Genomic DNA, 18,100 nt, shown 5'->3' with positions numbered 1-18,100 from the left:
TATTACTATGTGACTAGTTTTTAAATGCTATATTCTTTATTTTGTCGGGTTTAACTGATTCTTGCTTTTAAATTAATTCAAACTAAATACTAAATAATAGTAATAGAATAGTAAATGCAGAGAATACAGAAACTAAGTGTGGTCCTGCTGACATAAAAAAAAATGCCTAACCCTAACAATCAAAATTCACAACATTTGGTCAGACGGAACATATCTAACGGTGAGCATCTGTTCATCAATAAAAAAGCAACACATTGTAGTCCCTGCTGAAGTTACTTGATTCCCTTGCGCAATCTGGCAACTCAGGGCGATCTGGCAACCCCGGGCGAACTGCGACAACATCACTGAAGGAAGATGACAGCAACAAGGTGAGCAGATCCCTTCTTCACTCCACTCTCTTCTCTACATCATTTAAGATCCTTTCGGAACCCATTGAGACCTGCTTCTCGTTCTGCGGTTGTTCGGTGTGCTGAAATGCACAACAGATGTCCACTTTTAATTCAACTTCCGACACTATTTCGGGTTTAAAGAGCGTTAGCAACACCCCTATTCCGCCGATGCTAAGTGATATTAGCAACCCACCGCTGCCCTCCCAGTGCTTTAAGCTTAGCTTGTTGCCCACCGGGTTGTCGTGAGGGGGCTAGCCCCACCGGCCCCCCGCGGAGACGGGGAGCCTGTTGACCGTCATCAGCCCATCTGATGACGGATCGACACAACTGTCCATCGATCCGAGGGCTGAATTTACTTAATTACCAACTCGCTGTACCGCGACCATCAGCTCGTTGTGGTCCAGGGCCAGCGGGTGTCAGATCGATTAGCATCGATCAGCCCCGATAACAGAACCGAACCGAACAGGGCTGGGATCAGAAGTTGTAGAAAGTGTATTTTAATGCTGATGTGGTTCATTTTCAGTGTGAAGGTACCCGACGCAATGGGTCGGAGTCAGCACTTGTGACTCGTTGTGTCTTGTTCATCAAGTGTGGTTATAGATGTGGTAAAATCAGGTTATACACTATTTTCATGCCGACTGTCACTCGCATGTTGCCATAGGATGCTTTGTAGCTCAGCAGTGTCTGGGTTTATCTTTATGTGAGCCAAGGTGACCTGTTACCTCCACATGCACGATGCCTGCTATTCCTCAATACTTATATTTTATTACAACAGATACGACGCTTATGGCATTGCATTTGTTCTATGTTTTTATAATGATGCATATAGAGCAGTGTTTACAAAATGCAATGTGCTAAAATAATCGACAATATTTTATTTCCAAAAAGTATGTTTTGTTGTCAAGTTTCCTTGTTTTTTTCCCGATGGCTCTGAGCCGAATGACTTTTGGGAGCCCAAGCCAACCTCACATCCCTTCCAAGGGAGTTGTTTCACTGCCTGAAGTGCACAATCTAAAACTTTCCACACAGTTCCACACAGTATAGTGTTCCGTTTGAATGAAAAGGCGATAAAGTAGTCGGTAAATCATTAATTTCAACAGTGAAGTGGATCGGACCTGGCGTGCCAGGCACTAATGTGTTTTTATGTGGACGCAGTAGGATGTGAGTACGAGCGCGCTATATTTCCTCCAGAACAAATATCTAAGACAGGTCTGCTACTGTAGCAGTCCGCCCAACAAAGTATTTATGACTGGACCACGAGTAATAAGTATTGTAGGAGCTCTTTGGCACTTTGAGATGTGTTCAACAGCTGGTTATAAATCAGATGTGGCCGCACTGTGCAGAGCTGGAGAGATGTGGACGCTATATGATTGGATGGAAATCTCCACATCATCTTCCAAGTGCGTTGGGATGTCATGTCAGCCAGCGGCTGAGTTACAAGGAAACCATAAAACGTTAATGGCACACTCAACGCGTTTCCCTTTGGCCGTTTGTTTACAACCAAGTGATTTTCACACCTCTGTTCCTATAACACACACGCCACAGGTACAAAGTGGGCATTACACTACTTTGTTGTGTATTATAACCTTAAAGCAGGGGTCAAGAAAGTCTGAAACGATGCCCTCACTAGGACGGTCGCCAGTGTTTCTGCCACCGCAGCAGTTATGTGTAACTGCGGTCGATAAGTATCGCCTAATCTCCTGATTTGTAAGCGTGTGGGCAACTGAACAAAAAGCCACGACACCACAAGGTCAACTAAGGGCAAACCTCTGTGATCAGGGACGGACCCGGGGAAGAACAAGTTACTGGACTCCTGTGATTCATCGTGGTGTCAGAACGTTTGCTCTCTGCCTGGGCCGGTACTTTGATCATCATTTCATCACTCCTCAGTTCTCAGACTCTGCGAAAATCCCGATTAATGCTTGGCTGTTGTCTTCACCACCACTCGATCAGGCTAACCTCTAACACCTTATTAAACATAAGTGCTGGCAGTCACGCCTCGAGCATAGTCATCATAACCAACTGTTGGTTCTTAATGAGTCTCTCCTCACAGCAGTAGCCCCCGGTTGAGATGCAAGTTCACTGGCGAAAAAAAGCTGCAACACAGAGGATGCGATGGTTGTCAACGGCAACAGTTTGGCTAGCATCGCGCCATCCACCTTAGCCAGGGACACTGTGTACCGCCGCTAGCCGCCGTATCTTGGCTCCCTCGGTGGGGATGTGCGGACACACATGTAAGTGTTCTTCTCACTGCGGTACGGACACAGCCTTTACGTCATGTGTTTAGCAGGACCTGCCCCCAGTGCCCAGGGGCCTGGAGCTAACCGCCCCGCCACTTGTTGCTATGAAACCAGAACTGTTTGCCGAGCTGTTGCACGTTTTATCAGGCCCTGCTGTTTTTCGGTCCGTCTAGTCATTAGGCCCCAACAGCCGGGCTGGTGTGTCATCGTGTCTGAACGCAGGAGGTAGAGCCATCGATTTACCCCCGCGCGGCAGCTCCTGTGTTTTTAGCATCTGGTGCTAATGCTAACGTAGCTCTGATGCAGCAGCATCGATGCTATCCATGCTCATCCCGCTCCCATGCTAGCCGCTCTTCTCGTCTTGTGATTCCCTAAGGATCCTTTCTTAACGTTTGGTATGGCTGAAATGCAAATCAAGTTAGGTTTTACTTGTGTAACATAAGTCTTGTGTTACACAAGATAAATTAAAAAGCATATATATATTGTTTTTTCAATATCCTGCACTTGAATGTTATTAATGTATAGTACACGTTAGTGTAAATATATAGAAGGTGTGAGGGTTGTAAATGTGTAGAAGGTGTGAGTGTTATTAATGTATAGTAGACATTATTAATGTATAGAAGGTGTTGGTGTTATTAATATAGAGTAGAGGGTCGATTTATTAATGTATAGTGTGGACATTAATAATATTTAGAAGGTGTTAGTGTTATTAATGCATTGAAGGTGTCAAGTGTTATTAATGTAAAGTAGACATTAATAAGCTATAAAAGTTGTTAGTCATATTAATGTATAGAAGGTTTTAGTGTTATTAATGTATAGTAGACATTAATAATGTATAGAAGGTGTTAGTGGTATTAATGTATAGAAGGTGTTAGTGTTATTAATGTATAGTAGACATTAATAATGTATAGTAATAAGGTGTTATTAATGCAAAGCAGACATTAATAATGCATAGAAGGTGTTAGTATTATGAATGAATATTAGGTGGTAGTGTTATTAATGTATAGACATTAATAATGTATAGTAATCAGGTAGTGCAGGTCAGTGAGCAGGAGGGAAAGCCGTGGCTGGGGTGGGATGTTCTGCATTTACTAGCAGCCAGCGCAGAGACAATGAGTTGTGTTTGTGTTAGTCGTGACTGGTGAAAAAAAGAGTTGGCTGATGACAGGGCTGTGTTGCTAGGCAACCCGTGTCATGGACCAGGCTCGTTTGAAGCTACCGCTACGCTGCGTGTTCCCCAGTACAGCCCTCCTTCTCCTCCCCTGTGTGTGTGTGTGTGTGTGTGTGTGTGTGTGTGTGTGTGTGTGTGTGTGTGTGTGTGTGTGTGTGTGTGTGTGTGTGTGTGTGTGTGTGTGTGTGTGTGTGTGTGTGTGTGTGTGTGTGTGTGTGTGTGTGTGTGTAATCCCTAGGAGTGTAAATAAGGACATGATATCTTTGCTCATGTGAAGGTAAATTGAAATGACATTGTAACTGAAGGTAGTTTCCTTTTGTCCTGCCCCGACTATTCACTGATTCAATTACCATTGTATTCTGTAAGAAATGGTATAATTTAGATTTAAATCAATTCTTCTCACTATCAACTATTGGGGATATATTTTAGGAGGGGCCTATTTAGTCAATTTAACATTAGTAGAAATATTGAAGAAAGATCTGCGATAGACAGATGTTTAGGCCCAATAGGCAAATGTGTTATATTTACATTAAGGTGTATAATTATGTAGACGAATTATAAACTGTGTAAAACAGTAACAATAATTGCAACTGAACTGTCTGGGCTCAGCCAACGCTTCTCAGGAGGAAGGCATGAAACCTGCGACCGTTTTGGAAGGAGGTGTGAAGTGACAACATGTTCAGAGCAGGCTGTTCTGGGCTTCTCTGCATGTCACCCACCACAGTGCTGCAACCAGCTACCAGCCCGCACGTGTTACAGCTAGCTACAGCCAGCTACCAGCCCGCACATGTTACAGCTAGCTACAGCTAGCTACCAGCCCGCACGTGTTACAGCTAGCTACCAGCCCGCACGTGTTACAGCTAGCTACAGCCACCTACCAGCCCGCACGTGTTACAGCTAGCTACAGCCAGCTACCAGCCCGCACGTGTTACAGCTAGCTACAGCTAGCTACCAGCACGCACGTGTTACAGCTAGCTACAGCTAGCTACCAGCCCGCACGTGTTACAGCTAGCTACAGCTAGCTACAGCTAGCTACCAGCCCGCACGTGTTACAGCTAGCTACCAGCCCGCACGTGTTACAGCTAGCTACCAGCCCGCACATGTTACAGCTAGCTACAGCCAGCTACCAGCCCGCACGTGTTACAGCTAGCTACAGCTAGCTACCAGGCCAGCCCGCACGTGTTACAGCTAGCTACCAATACAGAGATAGGTCATTAAGGAGCAGGTAGGGGTTACACAGTACAGTATCAGGTCATAAAGGAGCAGGTAGGGGTTAGACAGTACAGAGAAAGGTCAATAAGTAGGGGTTAGACAGTACAGAGACAGGTCATTAAGGAGCAGGTAGGGGTTAGACAGTACAGAGACAGGTCATTAAGGAGCAGGTAGGGGTTAGACAGTACAGAGACAGGTCATTAAGGCGCAGGTAGGGGTTAGACATTACAAAGACAGGTCATTAAGGAGCAGGTAGGGGTTAGACAGTACAGAGACAGGTCATTAATGAGCAGGTAGGGGTTAGACAGTACAGAGACAGGTCATTAAGGAGCAGGTAGGTGTTAGACAGTACAGAGATAGGTCATTAAGGAGCAGGTAGGGGTTAGACAGTACAGAGACAGGTCATTAAGGAGCAGGTAGGGGTTAGACAGTACAGAGACAGGTCATTAAGGAGCAGGTAGGTGTTAGACAGTACAGAGACAGGTCATTAAGGAGCAGGTAGGGGTTAGACAGTACAGAGACAGGTCATTAAGGAGCAGGTAGGGGTTAGACAGTACAGAGACAGGTCCCTACGGAGCAGGTAGGGGTTAGACAGTACAGAGACAGGTCATTAGAGTAGGTAGTGATCAGGGGGCATCTTGCTCTAGGATGACTATAGGTAGAGTGGACATCGGGAATCTAACCCAGAACATTGCGGCTGGGAATCCAACACCCTGACCAATAATTACACTATCTTGCCTCTTTTTCCATGTCTCTCTCCGGCTAATGACTAAACATCAGCTTTTCCAGTCTCATTAATAATTGCAGGGCTGCAACCAATGATTATCTGGATCATTATTACCAGTGCCCGCCCGTCAGAAGACACCTGCACCCTTCTCCGTGCATCAGAGATGGAAATAATGCGTGCGTGCAATCGGCCAATGTCCGGCTATAGCCGGCTAACGTGAACACTGGTCTGTGAGCTAAGTAGCATGATCATACTCCTCAATGAGTCCGGACCTTCTCCCTGTGTTCCTCTCCAGGGTTCCAGGGTGTGTCTGACCTGACCGGCACGTCACGGAGGAGACCACATCGACCTTCTGTCCACCGCACTCTCTCCTCCCTCCCCCTCCTCCCACCGGCTAGAGCAGACCGCTGGGACATGCCCCCGGGGCTGTGCTGGAGGTGAGGCAGCATGCGCGGGACCGTGGCGAGGGCCGCGGCGGCGACCACGGCGAGGGGGACGTGATGTCAACATGGTCCACGGCGGAGCACATCAACATGGAGCAACGGCCCAGCAGGGGGGAGGACGAGCCCCGGGACCAGGGGTCTGAGGAGGGCAGCAGCTCCGACAGCGACCCCGACGACCAGGGAGGGACCCACCTGCAGGTCAGTCTCCGGACTCTCCTGCCGCCAACGTTACACCAGAGCGGGCCTTTTTGGCCAGGAGTGGCAGCTAGACTCTGGACGGGTCCTCCTAGGGCTGGAAGATATCCTTCCTTCTGTTTGTGGCGGCAGGCGCTCAGGAGGTAGAGCGGGTCGGCTGGTAACCGGAAGGTCGCTAGTTCGATCTCCGGCTCTTGCTAGTTCGACACCTCTCCGGTGTCGAGGTGTCCCCGAGCGAGACACCTCACCCTCACTGCTCCCGACGAGCTGGCTGTCGCCTTGCAGGGTGGACACTGTCGTTGGTGTGTGAATGGATGAATGTTAGGCAATAACTGTCGCTTTGAGTGGCCCCTGGTTAGAAAAGCGCAATAAATGCGGTCCACCTGAAGCCACGTATCATGGCAGGCTTTGCGTACTACGGTCGAGGGATTGTGTTGTCGTCTCCACTAACCCACTGCTCCCCACCAGGTGACCCCAGGGGGCGGCGGGGGGGGGAGTGGCTGCCGACGGCGGGACCCGCTGGTGGCCAAGCCCCATCGCCAGCTGTGCCGCTCGCCCTGCCTGGACCGGCCTAGCTTCTCCCAGAGCAGCACCGCGCACGACCTCCGCACCGACGACGGCGCCAATGCCGCCGCCGCCGCCAACGCCAATGCCGCCGCCGCCGCCAACGCCGCCGCCTCGGCGGCGTCTCCGTCGGTCGGCGCGCGCCACCACGCCGGCGAGCGCGACTACCAGAGCAAGATGGAGTTCGCCCTGAAGCTGGGCTACTCTGGCGTGCAGGTGGACACGGTGCTCCACAAGCTGGGTGCGGCGGCGCTCATCAACGACGTGCTGGCCGAGCTGGTGCGCCTGGGCAACGCGCCGGAGCCCGAGGCCAAGGCCGGTGGCGCCGGCACGGCCAGGGCCGCCGCGGGGCCCCGGGCCCCCTGCGTCACCGAGGCCCCCAGCCCCGAGGTCTCCCTGGAGGAGGAGCCGTGCGAGACCTGCGAGAATCTGCGGCCCATTGTGGTGGACGGCTCCAACGTGGCCATGAGGTAGGAGAGGAGGTCCGGTCCAACATTACTGGCAGACAGGCTGTTGTGTCTCTGACGGTGACCTCGTAACGGAGACGGGGTACCTGTGTGTCCGTAGCCATGGGAACAAGGAGGTGTTCTCGTGCCGGGGCATCCAGCTGGCCATCGAGTGGTTCCTGGAGAAGGGACACCGGGACATCACCGTGTTCGTCCCCACCTGGAGGAAGGAGCAGTCCCGCCCGGACGCCCTCATCACAGGTACCCCCCCCCCCCCCCCCACGGAGACCACCACGTGACACGCATACTAATGTGCTACAGCGAGTAGTACTGGTCACTGGTATCCCCAAACGGATACCGCCACACAATATGTATACTTGTACTACAGCGAGTCATACTCGTACCAGGGTTTGTTTTCCTTGTTTTGGAACGCAACGGGAAACACAACGAGGCTCCATGCGAGCCGAGTTATAAACGGAACAGTTGATCCTTTGAATCATTCAATCGCTTGGCTCGCAAACAGTGAGACGAACAAAATAACACTCGCAAATTTCCTAAAAACAAAAAAGACAGCATTTAGTTTCACAGAAATTTGCCGCTGAATGGGACTGGAAGCCAGAAGGTTCTGGGTCCAATACCCGGTTTCTACAGCCTTACCTGTTGGCTCCTTGAGCAAGATGCCCCCTAACCACTACTCGCTCTTTAATGAAATGTCCCCATACTGTCTAACCCCTACCGTCCCTCTATATATACTATCTAACCCCTGCCTGCTCTTTCACGACATATCACTCTATATACTCTAACCTCTACCGTCCCTTTATACATACTGTCTCACCCTTACTGTCCCTCTATACATACTGTCTCACCCTTACCGTCCCTCTATATATACTGTCTAACCCCTACCGTCACTCTATATATACTGTCTAACCCCTACCGTCACTCTATATAGACTGTCTAACCCCTATCTGCTCTTTAATGACATGTCACTCTATACATACTGCCTAACCCCTACTGTCCCTCTATATAGACATGTCACTCTATACATACTGCCTAACCCCTACTGTCCCTCTATATAGACATGTCACTCTATACATACTGCCTAACCCCTACTGTCCCTCTATATAGACATGTCACTCTATACATACTGTCTACCCCGGCTCCCTCCCCATGAGTCACGTCTGATAAAGCCTCCAGCTCAGTAGATAAGGTGGTGCCCTCTCCCCAGACCAGGAGATCCTGCGGCGGCTGGAGAAGGAGAAGCTGCTGGTGTTCACGCCGTCGCGACGCGTGCAGGGCCGGCGCGTGGTCTGCTACGACGACCGCTTCATCGTCAAGCTGGCCTACGACTCGGACGGCATCATCGTGTCCAACGACAACTACCGCGACCTGCAGAACGAGAAGCCCGAGTGGAAGACCTTCATCGAGGACCGGCTCCTCATGTACTCCTTCGTCAACGACAAGTGAGTGACAGGTGTCGATGAGGGACAGGTCGTCGCCCTTGTTGTACAGGCACAGGCCCGCGTGTTGTGATGGCAACCTTTAGCAGAAGGGCAAAGGTTGCTCGTTGTGTATTTGGTAGAAGCTTGGTTCCTCTGTAGGTTGTTAAACTCTGATGACTGACGCACAGGCCTAGCCGGGTCTATCACTCACCATCATGGGGTTTTCCTGGACGATGACAGGGGTAATAAGGAATAACCACGTCCTCCTCTAGGTTCATGCCACCTGACGACCCCCTGGGGAGACACGGGCCGAGCCTGGAGAACTTCCTCCGCAAGCGGCCCGTGGTCCCGGAGCATAAAAAGCAGCCGTGCCCCTATGGTAGGACCCGCGGTCATCCGTTACACCTCTTACTTCTCGCTACACCTTCTGCTGCACCTCTACTCTCCTGCTCCACCTCCACACACTCACCCCACCCTCCTCCTCACCTCCGGTATGTCTGGTTCTCTCCGCAGGTAAGAAGTGCACGTACGGCCACAAGTGTAAGTACTACCACCCCGAGCGCGTCAACCAGCCGCAGCGCTCTGTGGCCGACGAGCTGCGCGCCTTCGCCAAGCTGTCGGCCGTGAAGACCATGAGCGAGGGCGCGCTGGTCAAGTGCGGCCTGGGCCCGGCCGGCGCAAAGGAGGGCGGCGGCGGCTCGGAGGCCAAGCGCGTGGCGCCCAAGCGCCAGTCGGACCCCAGCATCCGCTCCCCGGCCTGCGAGCCCGAGGAGACGGCGCCGTCGCCCCTCGCCGCCGCCCGCAAGCCGGAGGCGAGCTCCGTGCCTTCGCTGGTGTCGGCGCTGAGCGTGCCCACCATGCAGCCCGCCAAGAGCCACGCCCCCGGCGCCCTGAACACACGCTCCGCCAGCAGCCCCGTGCCGGGCTCCATGCACTTCTCCCACAGCTCCCTGGAGCACATGTCCAGCGTGCACTACCCGCCCATCCTGGTGACCAACAGCCACGGGGCCTCGGTCACCTACAGCGACCAGTTCCCCAAGTACGACTCGGTCAGCGACCACGGCTACTACTCGCTGCACAGCGACTTCTCCACCATGAGCATGGGCAGCATGCAGAACGTGGACAGCTTCTGCAGCATGGAGCACGAGCACGGGGGGGGCGGGGCCTACCAGCGGCCGGGCCCGGGCCGCCGCCCCGAGTCCTGCCTCAGCCACTCCAACAGCGACTCCTTCTCCTCCTACGGGGACCACTACCCCGGCTCGGGGGACGGCAGCCTGGAGGAGAGTCTGAAGGGGCCGCGGCCGCCCTCGCTGAGCCAGGCGCAGATCCACGCCTTCTCCCACGGCTTCCACCGGGACGCCCTGACCCGCGTGCACAGCTACGGCCCAGAGGAGCCCAAGCCGGGGCTCCGCAAGGCGGGCGGCGGGCACCTGGCGCCCCACATCCAGCACGTGCCGGTGGGCGCGCGGTCCAGCTGCCCCGGGGACTACCCCCAGACGCAGAGCGTCCTGCCGCCGCTGTCGGCGCAGCCCGCCCGCTCGCTGGGCATGACGCGCATGGACAGCATCTCGGACTCGCGGCTGTACGAGAGCAACCCCATGCGGCAGCGCGGGCGGCCCCCGCTGTGCCGCGAGCAGCACGCCAGCTGGGACCCGCTGCCCTGCGTGGGCGGCGACTCGTACGGGTACCACTCGTACCCGCTGAGCGCCGGCCTCGTGCCGTGCTGCGAGCGCGTCATGGTGCGCAGCATGCCCGACAAGATGGAGCAGATCTGGAAGTCGCCGTGGGAGACGCCGCCACCGCCGCCGCCCGCCGCCGAGCGCCACGTGGCCCCGGAGCAGCGGTACCAGACGTACCGCAACCTGTGCAACATCTTCCCGGCGTACGTGGTGCACGCCGTCATGGAGAAGAACCCCCACCTGAGCGACCCGCAGCAGCTGGCCGCCGTGATCGTCACCAAGCTGAGGTCCTGTCACTGAGTGCCGGCACGCTCGTTCACATTACCCACAATGCCCTGGGGCCGCTCATTGGGTGTTTGGCGCGTTTGGGTGGACGACGGTGTGTTTGTTTGTTTTTCGGATGACGGTGGCACTTTGAGCCACGTTTCCCGGGTGTTGTGTTAACTGGAGCAACGCTGCCCTCAAGAGGATCTGGAAAGTACTGCAGTGCGACGAGTCACTCAGAGAACTCCGTAAGTAAAAGTCAATCCAACGTTTGGATGTTTGACGCAGGAAAAACCAAGACTGAATATCTTTTGTCGTGCATTTTCATATTCTCTCATTTTAAAACTCGGACCGGGACACACAACACCTGGGGCGCTTCATAACAGCCACGTAGCACATGCATGGAAAACATCCGACTTTATACTAAATATACATTTATATATTGTATATATCCACATTATGTCTTAAAGCTTTTCAAGATTCTGACCATTCTCCACTCTGTTGCTCAACATGATGCAGCTCATAATTAGTATTAAAAAAGGCAAATCTGCAACGATCATTAACATCACGTGGCTACCTGAGGCCATGCTCTCACGATGACCCAAGAACTACTGTTGACCACCAGCTCCGTCAATGAGGCCATTAGCCCATGATACGACACAAGCTAGCAAAGTGAGGCACACGCACTTGCCCTCGAAATGACCCCTGGATTCATCTCAACAGCAAGATTCATCGGACATCCTGATTCAGGCGTGAATCAGACGCTTCAGTGCGTCCCCCCAGGTTGTTGATGTGTGTCCGACACGGGGGTTTGACGTACGCGCGAGGTGACCGAAGTCTTGCGCGTTGTTTGTGGTCGTGTTTCCTCGGAGGAGCGCGAGGGAGGCTGCTTCTTACCTCACAGCATGACGCCTTATCTCCCACCGACCCATGCTTCAGCCACCCCCTCGTCTGCTGCTCTGCCTCCTCCTCCTCCGCCCGCCACATGTAAAGATCTATTTTCTCAGTTTCACCTCACAAAGCTACTATTTTGGTAGGACTGAAAAGGCTCGGACCCGGGAACGCACACGTCTTTGTACATAGAATTCACACCAAGCCATCATTTCAGACATTAATACGCTGCTAAACAATGCCAAAAAATGAATCTATTTAGTGTATTTACTACTATTCATTTAGGGAGCAGGGCAACAGGGAGAAGGTGGGAGCAGGGCTAGGCATCACCGTAAGGGGTAGTCTGAGGACATGGGGATCGAACCCCCCGGGTTGCGAGTCCAACACCCGAGGCGCCACAGCTCCATCCTGGCCCAGAGTTCTTCTCCCGGGTTGGAGGGTTCTACCGAATCATAGATGTTGTTTCAACAGTTCATTTGGTGTCGTTTTCCGTCCGGTGTATTTATTGCAGATTCAGGATTTTCTAACATATATATTTCTGTAAGATGTTTCTATGATGCTCAAAGTTGGCACAATTTAGATTTGCCCAAATTAATTTTGTCGGAATATCGAGGGATATTTCTCAATGGAAAAGTATATCGCAAGGAGGTCTGCAACTATATTAACCGTATAAAAAAATGTTTGTAAAAAAGTATTTTATGCTAACCGAGCAACGCTCGGATTGTGGTCGTAACTTCACCCACAACGGCTCCACCGCTCAAAACATAAACCGGAGAAGGTTTCTCGATGTGGGGAGACTGCTTTCTACTCTCTGCTTTTTCACAAAGTAGGAAGAAGAATCTTATTGCCTTGCAGTCTAGTACACTCACATGTTCACTTTAACTCGATGGTCCACCTCTACCCCGTGTCCCAGTCAGCTCGGAGCCGTACCGTTAAAGATGGCGCTGGCTCTGCTGAACCCGGACCTTATTGCTTTACAAAGGGACGTACCATTGGACTCGGTTCTCGTGATGCACTTTGATATCCAGCACATTGAGCTTCTAATGCTGACTTTCGTCTGTGCCATTTCAATACATGTAAATATGTGCTAAATATACATTATAGTTGTCGTAGTGTCACCGAGTCGGTTGTATTCGAGAATCCCGCCCCGCATACACGACATCGTACCAGCCATGTATAGAATGGTACGCACCAAGAATGGGGACGCCATGTTCCATGTCTAACAAGGCTTGGGTTTGTTCCTGAAGCCTAACCTAATTCGTCCAAGAAGTCCGCTATAGTAGGTGTCCGACTTAGGCCCGGGGCCTGGCGGTTAAAGAGCCTTGGACGTTACTAATAACGACCGACGTAACACCGCGAACTCGCCGCTCACATTAGTAAAAAAACGCTCCGAATTTTCAGTTGGTGTTGGTGACATCAGTGCCTTGCTACAGTCCGCGTTGCTTAGCGACCAGGTGTTTACCTCGTCACCACAGGAGGTGGTACTTTACCGCGTTTACAAGTATCTGACACACAGCCACAGACGCATGCGGCCGCCCGGTGGCGTACCGAGGCGTTGCTACGGGCAACACCATAGTATCTGGTGGATGGCGTCTGGCTCTGGGGCCACTGGGGGAACGCAGTGGGCAGAGCCAGCCTTAACGCCGGGTTAACTAAGCGTCTTTTAAACAGGAATACCACTTAATCCGATCACTTGAGGTGGTTTCATAATCCTTAGAATAAACATCATGGTTTTGTTGTATAGGAAGTGAATCGAGAGTTGCCACTATTTTCAGCTATCAAATTAATTAAGATATTTAATCAATAGACGTACGTGAATGTGATGAAGACAATAAAATAACAAGTATACCTTTGGCGTTGGGCCAAATACAAGTACAGTACTAACGTCATTTTTAACTAAACAAATCTAAAGCTGCACATTTAATAACACCACACTACTACATTTCCCGAAAACAAAGTGGTATTAGTCTTAATCTAGTTTTTTAATCAAGCCTAAACTAGACTTATCGTGCTTTAGAACGTGTACATTTCTCTAAATGCTGTGTGAAAGTGCTTAGATGTACAGTTAGGAGGAAAGAAAAAACCCTTATTTGATTGTTGCTCTCCCCAAAGGACTTTTTGGGTTCTGAGGACTTAGTTTTTTCATGGAGTGGGATAGAGGCGTCCTATCCACTCATGAGAAGGTGAACATAACTGCCTAAATGTTTCCTCCTGTGAAACAATTGGATCGCAAAGGCTGCCGTCAAGGTTGTTTCTGGCATTTGGCTTAGGGTTTGCGGGCCATTCCTTCCCACTTCCCCTACATCCTTCTCCAGTCACCCCTACGTCCTTCTACCCTTCCCCCTACAGCCTTCTCCACTTTCTCCTACACCCTTCTCCACTTCCCCTACTACATCCATCTCCACTTCATCCTACATCGTTCTCCACTTCATCCTTCTCCTCTTCCTCCTCCATCTCAGCCACCCTTCTCCACTCCCTTCAGTGTGTTGAAGTAATAGACCATTAAGGCCATTATTATATAAGCAAAAGGTGGGGGGCTAGCCTTTGTTAGCCGAGGATGCTCACGATGAGGCTTGCAATCAAATTGATTTGATTGTTTACCTCATGGTAGCATGATGCTACATTGTATTTCGATATGTAAAATTGAATTAGAATTGAATAATTGTAAATGCCCAACACACCCACATATATGAGACAGGGATCTTTACAGGCAAATATGTAGCTAATTAAAACAATAATTTCAACTGCTGATTTGTACTAGCCGTCGACTCACCAACAGAGGGCAGTGTTGGGCTGGCTGTCCCTTGGTACCGCAACCCTTGCTCACCGGTCTGTTGCGTCACTCCACCCCTGAAAGTGCGATTTGCAGGTTGGCAGCCCGTTTATTCAAAATGTAGAAAAACAAAGACCTACAATTTATTTGTTTTGCTACTCACACGTTAGTGACCCGGGGATGCCAGTCTGTCAGGTGCCCTTCACTTTTCCACCATGCACCCAATGCGCACCATGCGTTGCGCACCGTATCGCCTGGAGGGAAAGGGGCGTGCCCAGCTCCCTCCCATACCCTCCATCTTGTTTAAATGCCGCAAACAGCTAAGCCACAAATGTCTAGAATTGACTTTTGCTTGTTGATACAAATTGTATCTATAACTTGATTGTAAAATACATTTAAAAAATAAAAAAAGTTGAAAAAAAAACTAAACAAAAGAACTGTAAAGTGTAAAGCTAGTTTTATTTAAATGTAGCGAAGAAAACCTTAACCGCCATAACGTTTGTGACACCGTGTGTCACTGGGAGTAGCCCATTAGTATGTACTAACACTCTCGGGGTACAGCAGTTTGTTATTTAAAGGGGCATTCTAGTGCTACACGAGTACTACACAGTACACAGATACCTGTGTACACAGATAGCAGTACGTGCTGTGGCCTCTGTACATATTCTTGTGTGTGTATATACTTGTATGCAAAGTTAAAGGTGTAGTGTGGGGACTTTAGTGGCATCTAGTGGAGCAAACTCGTCAGGATTGGATTTTTTTAATTAGTGTTTAATCCCGTTCAAATAGGAGTCATATTTTCGTCACCTTAGATTGAGCCCTGTTCCACTGCAATTTCTACAGCAGCCAAGAATGGACAAATTACTCTAGAGAGGATGCGTTTTTATAAAACGCTACCACAATGAGGAACAACTAACAATCCTAATCGGCTTCCCCTAAGTACTATATTTTTACAGACTGAATAACTAGACACAATTCATAAATCTATATCAAGGGACCTCATCACTTGACACTTGGCAACTTGATGCTGTCGCTGACCATCATTTCTGGTCGCAATCTGAAACCTCATTGCAAGACGACACTAAATTCTCATATATAGCACCTTTAACTTTAAAAGTAAAACAAATTTTAAAATAACTTGTTATAGCTGGATGGCCATGCAACAGGTATTGATAGCATGTGTACCGCAGAACCACATGCTATCCATTTGCTTATCTTTTAGCATGCTAATGCTAACATGCTAGCACCCTAGCGTACTAACACAATCACATGTGCTAGCCTTATCCTACATCCATGGAATAGCGTGCTTGACCATTAGCATGCTAACCTGAAAATTCTCACATGATAGCATGCTAATGCACTGGCACGCTAAGATAGGCCTACTTGCATGGTAACAAGCACTAGCAAGAATTTCCTTACATTTACATGCTAAAGCTTACCTGCTAGCCCACGAGAGCGCTGTGTGGTTTCTAAGGTGTGGCTATGACGTTGCTAGGGTTCTCTGGGCCAATGATTGAATAAGAAGTTCTGAATGTGAACCAGTGCACCTGGGTTAAATTGTGCTCTCTCCACCCTAGTGTTAATGCTGTATAGATATTATATCGTCAGTCCGTTTCGTCAAACAGGTTTGGAATTGTATTTGCTGCACAAGGATTACTCTATTTTGAAGGACAAAATAATATTTTGTTGTACTATTAAGGTTGAGATGGTGGACACAAAAATGTCTGCTGTTTATTGAATGAACAATAACCCAGTGTGTTGATAAAGTAGGTGTGTTGAACCGTGTTTTTTTTTACCGAGCTTCTTTCACTAAAAGTAGTTCACTTGTTCATATATTAATTGGATGGTCTTGCTTAACCCTGTGACTCACAGAAAGTCAACTATTGACACTTTTTAGCTGGAGTTAATTTTGTTGCTATCGAGTGTGTGTTGTCGGTCCAAGTCAATTGTTCAGTTGATGTGACCCAAACCAAAGTGTTTTTAGTGTGTAACCAAGTTGTACAGACACAATGCAAATGCAGTAATGTACAAAAATATCTATATATTGGCTATTTACAGAGACGCACACACTCGCCATCAAACAGAGTTTACACATACAATGCTGCCAGTATTCTAGTAGTTTGGTTAAATTAAACAGAAGAAGATGATTGGTTCTCTCGGTGTGAAAAAAAGCCAAATTTTCCTCCGCAAATTGAGTACAGAGGATTTGCCCACCGATCGTTTTATAGAGTCTGGAAATGTAACTTAGTGATCCACATATTTGACCCCAATCCATTTGGGATGGAAGGGCATTTTGGTCAGACGTTCACAAAACAACATTTTTATACAGACAACATTGTACACCGTATGAAACCGTAGTATTATGGTTATTAGGGGGAGTCACCTCATCAGGTGGCCTCCCAAATATATTTTTCCATGTCCATTTGGAATTCATTAAATATTCTATATTCATACATGTGAGAGAACAGAGAGAGGTGTGCAGTCAGGTTGAATACTACAGATTTCTAGATAAAGATTACTAGACAGTTGTGTTTTTATTTCCAAGTGGAAATGAAAACGAATTGCAATTAGCTCACGAATTTGAAGTAACATACAGACAACAGACAACACTCAGGTATAAACAAACAAAATCACTCAACGCTACAAAGGTCCTTGGTTTTGGAAAGTGAACTCTAATTAAAATGTGATGAACTTCAATTGATAAAGTCCAGGTCTGACGTTCTTAATGGAATAATTTGAAGTGTTGTGTAAATTGTGTTTGCGATGTAACGCAAGACAAAGGAATGGGGCTGTCTTGTTGTTTTGATGCGCTGCTGTGTATATCCTGTACTCCTCACTGAATGGACAGCATCACTTTTTATGGACCAAAAATATCCAATGGACTCTTTGGGTCTCGAACTCAAACAAAATGTAAGTCTTAAGGACAATGTGTTTCCCTCCATAAATAAAGTATAACTCTTTTCAAGCTGTCTTATTATTCAACTGATTCTTTGATCATTCATGTTCAATATGTTTATGTTGTTTATGTATTTATGTTTTTTTTACCTTCATCCAACGATTAAAGATTGCAGTATTTTCAATTATGAGATGGATGGGGTGCAAGTTGAAATACTAAATGTATCATTCAAAGACCTGAAACACTTAACCATAACCTTTAGTTAAAATGGCTTTTCAAATGTTACTCAATCATTTCTATCCTTTCAGAAATCTGTCAGTGTGGAGACACTGGGAACCACTCGTTTTCTCACTAAACGTTTGGTTAAAATAGACGCATTATGTTGTATAATTTGAATAGCCTATGGAACAGGGGTTCCATATTATGTGGAATATATTGAAATCAATCCAATTCATGGGCTCTATTGGCATGAAATGGGCATTGCTTAGGCAAGCCGATTATTAATCATGCTAAAATGTAATAGTATTATATTAATTCTGTGTCAAATCTAATTGGCCAATTAATAATTATGCTAAATTATTACATATTAGTTCCTAGGCAACTGCAAAATTACGGATATATACCTACTCATGCTTCCTTACATATATTAATAGTCTAAAGGAAATCCTTTGTGATGGGGATGGGATGTGGGGTATAGAAAGAGACAAAAGGCTGGCCAACACACACTGGTCTGGGATGGACGCTTCATTCAGTCTATGGGATGGACGCTTC

At 48.8% G+C, this 18,100-nt stretch overlaps 1 protein-coding gene across 1 annotated transcript; it reads left to right on the top strand.

Moving 5' to 3' along the window:
• The first annotated feature begins 339 nt into the window (after window positions 1-339).
• Window positions 340-18,073, top strand: zc3h12b (zinc finger CCCH-type containing 12B). The gene is made up of 7 exons (XM_056593428.1): window positions 340-368; window positions 6,035-6,380; window positions 6,846-7,411; window positions 7,509-7,648; window positions 8,613-8,847; window positions 9,099-9,205; window positions 9,340-18,073. Exons 2-7 carry the CDS (start codon window positions 6,240-6,242, stop codon window positions 10,803-10,805), a joined length of 2,655 nt encoding a protein of 884 aa, XP_056449403.1. The 5' UTR covers window positions 340-368; window positions 6,035-6,239; the 3' UTR covers window positions 10,806-18,073.
• Window positions 18,074-18,100: the final 27 nt, after the last annotated feature.

Source organism: Gadus chalcogrammus, chromosome 7 (genome assembly GCF_026213295.1).
Source record: "Gadus chalcogrammus isolate NIFS_2021 chromosome 7, NIFS_Gcha_1.0, whole genome shotgun sequence".
NCBI classification, from domain to species: Eukaryota; Metazoa; Chordata; class Actinopteri; order Gadiformes; family Gadidae; genus Gadus; species Gadus chalcogrammus.
The sequence above is the reverse complement of the archived record's forward strand: the minus strand, read 5'-3'. Positions and strand labels throughout refer to the sequence as shown.

Coding starts and splice junctions, on each gene's coding strand:
- zc3h12b (XM_056593428.1), top strand. CDS start 6,240: ATGTCAACATGGTCCACGGCGGAGCACATCAACATGGAGCAACGGCCC. Junction 6,381..6,845: donor AGGGAGGGACCCACCTGCAG/GTCAGTCTCCGG, acceptor GCTCCCCACCAG/GTGACCCCAGGGGGCGGCGG. Junction 9,206..9,339: donor AAAGCAGCCGTGCCCCTATG/GTAGGACCCGCG, acceptor TTCTCTCCGCAG/GTAAGAAGTGCACGTACGGC.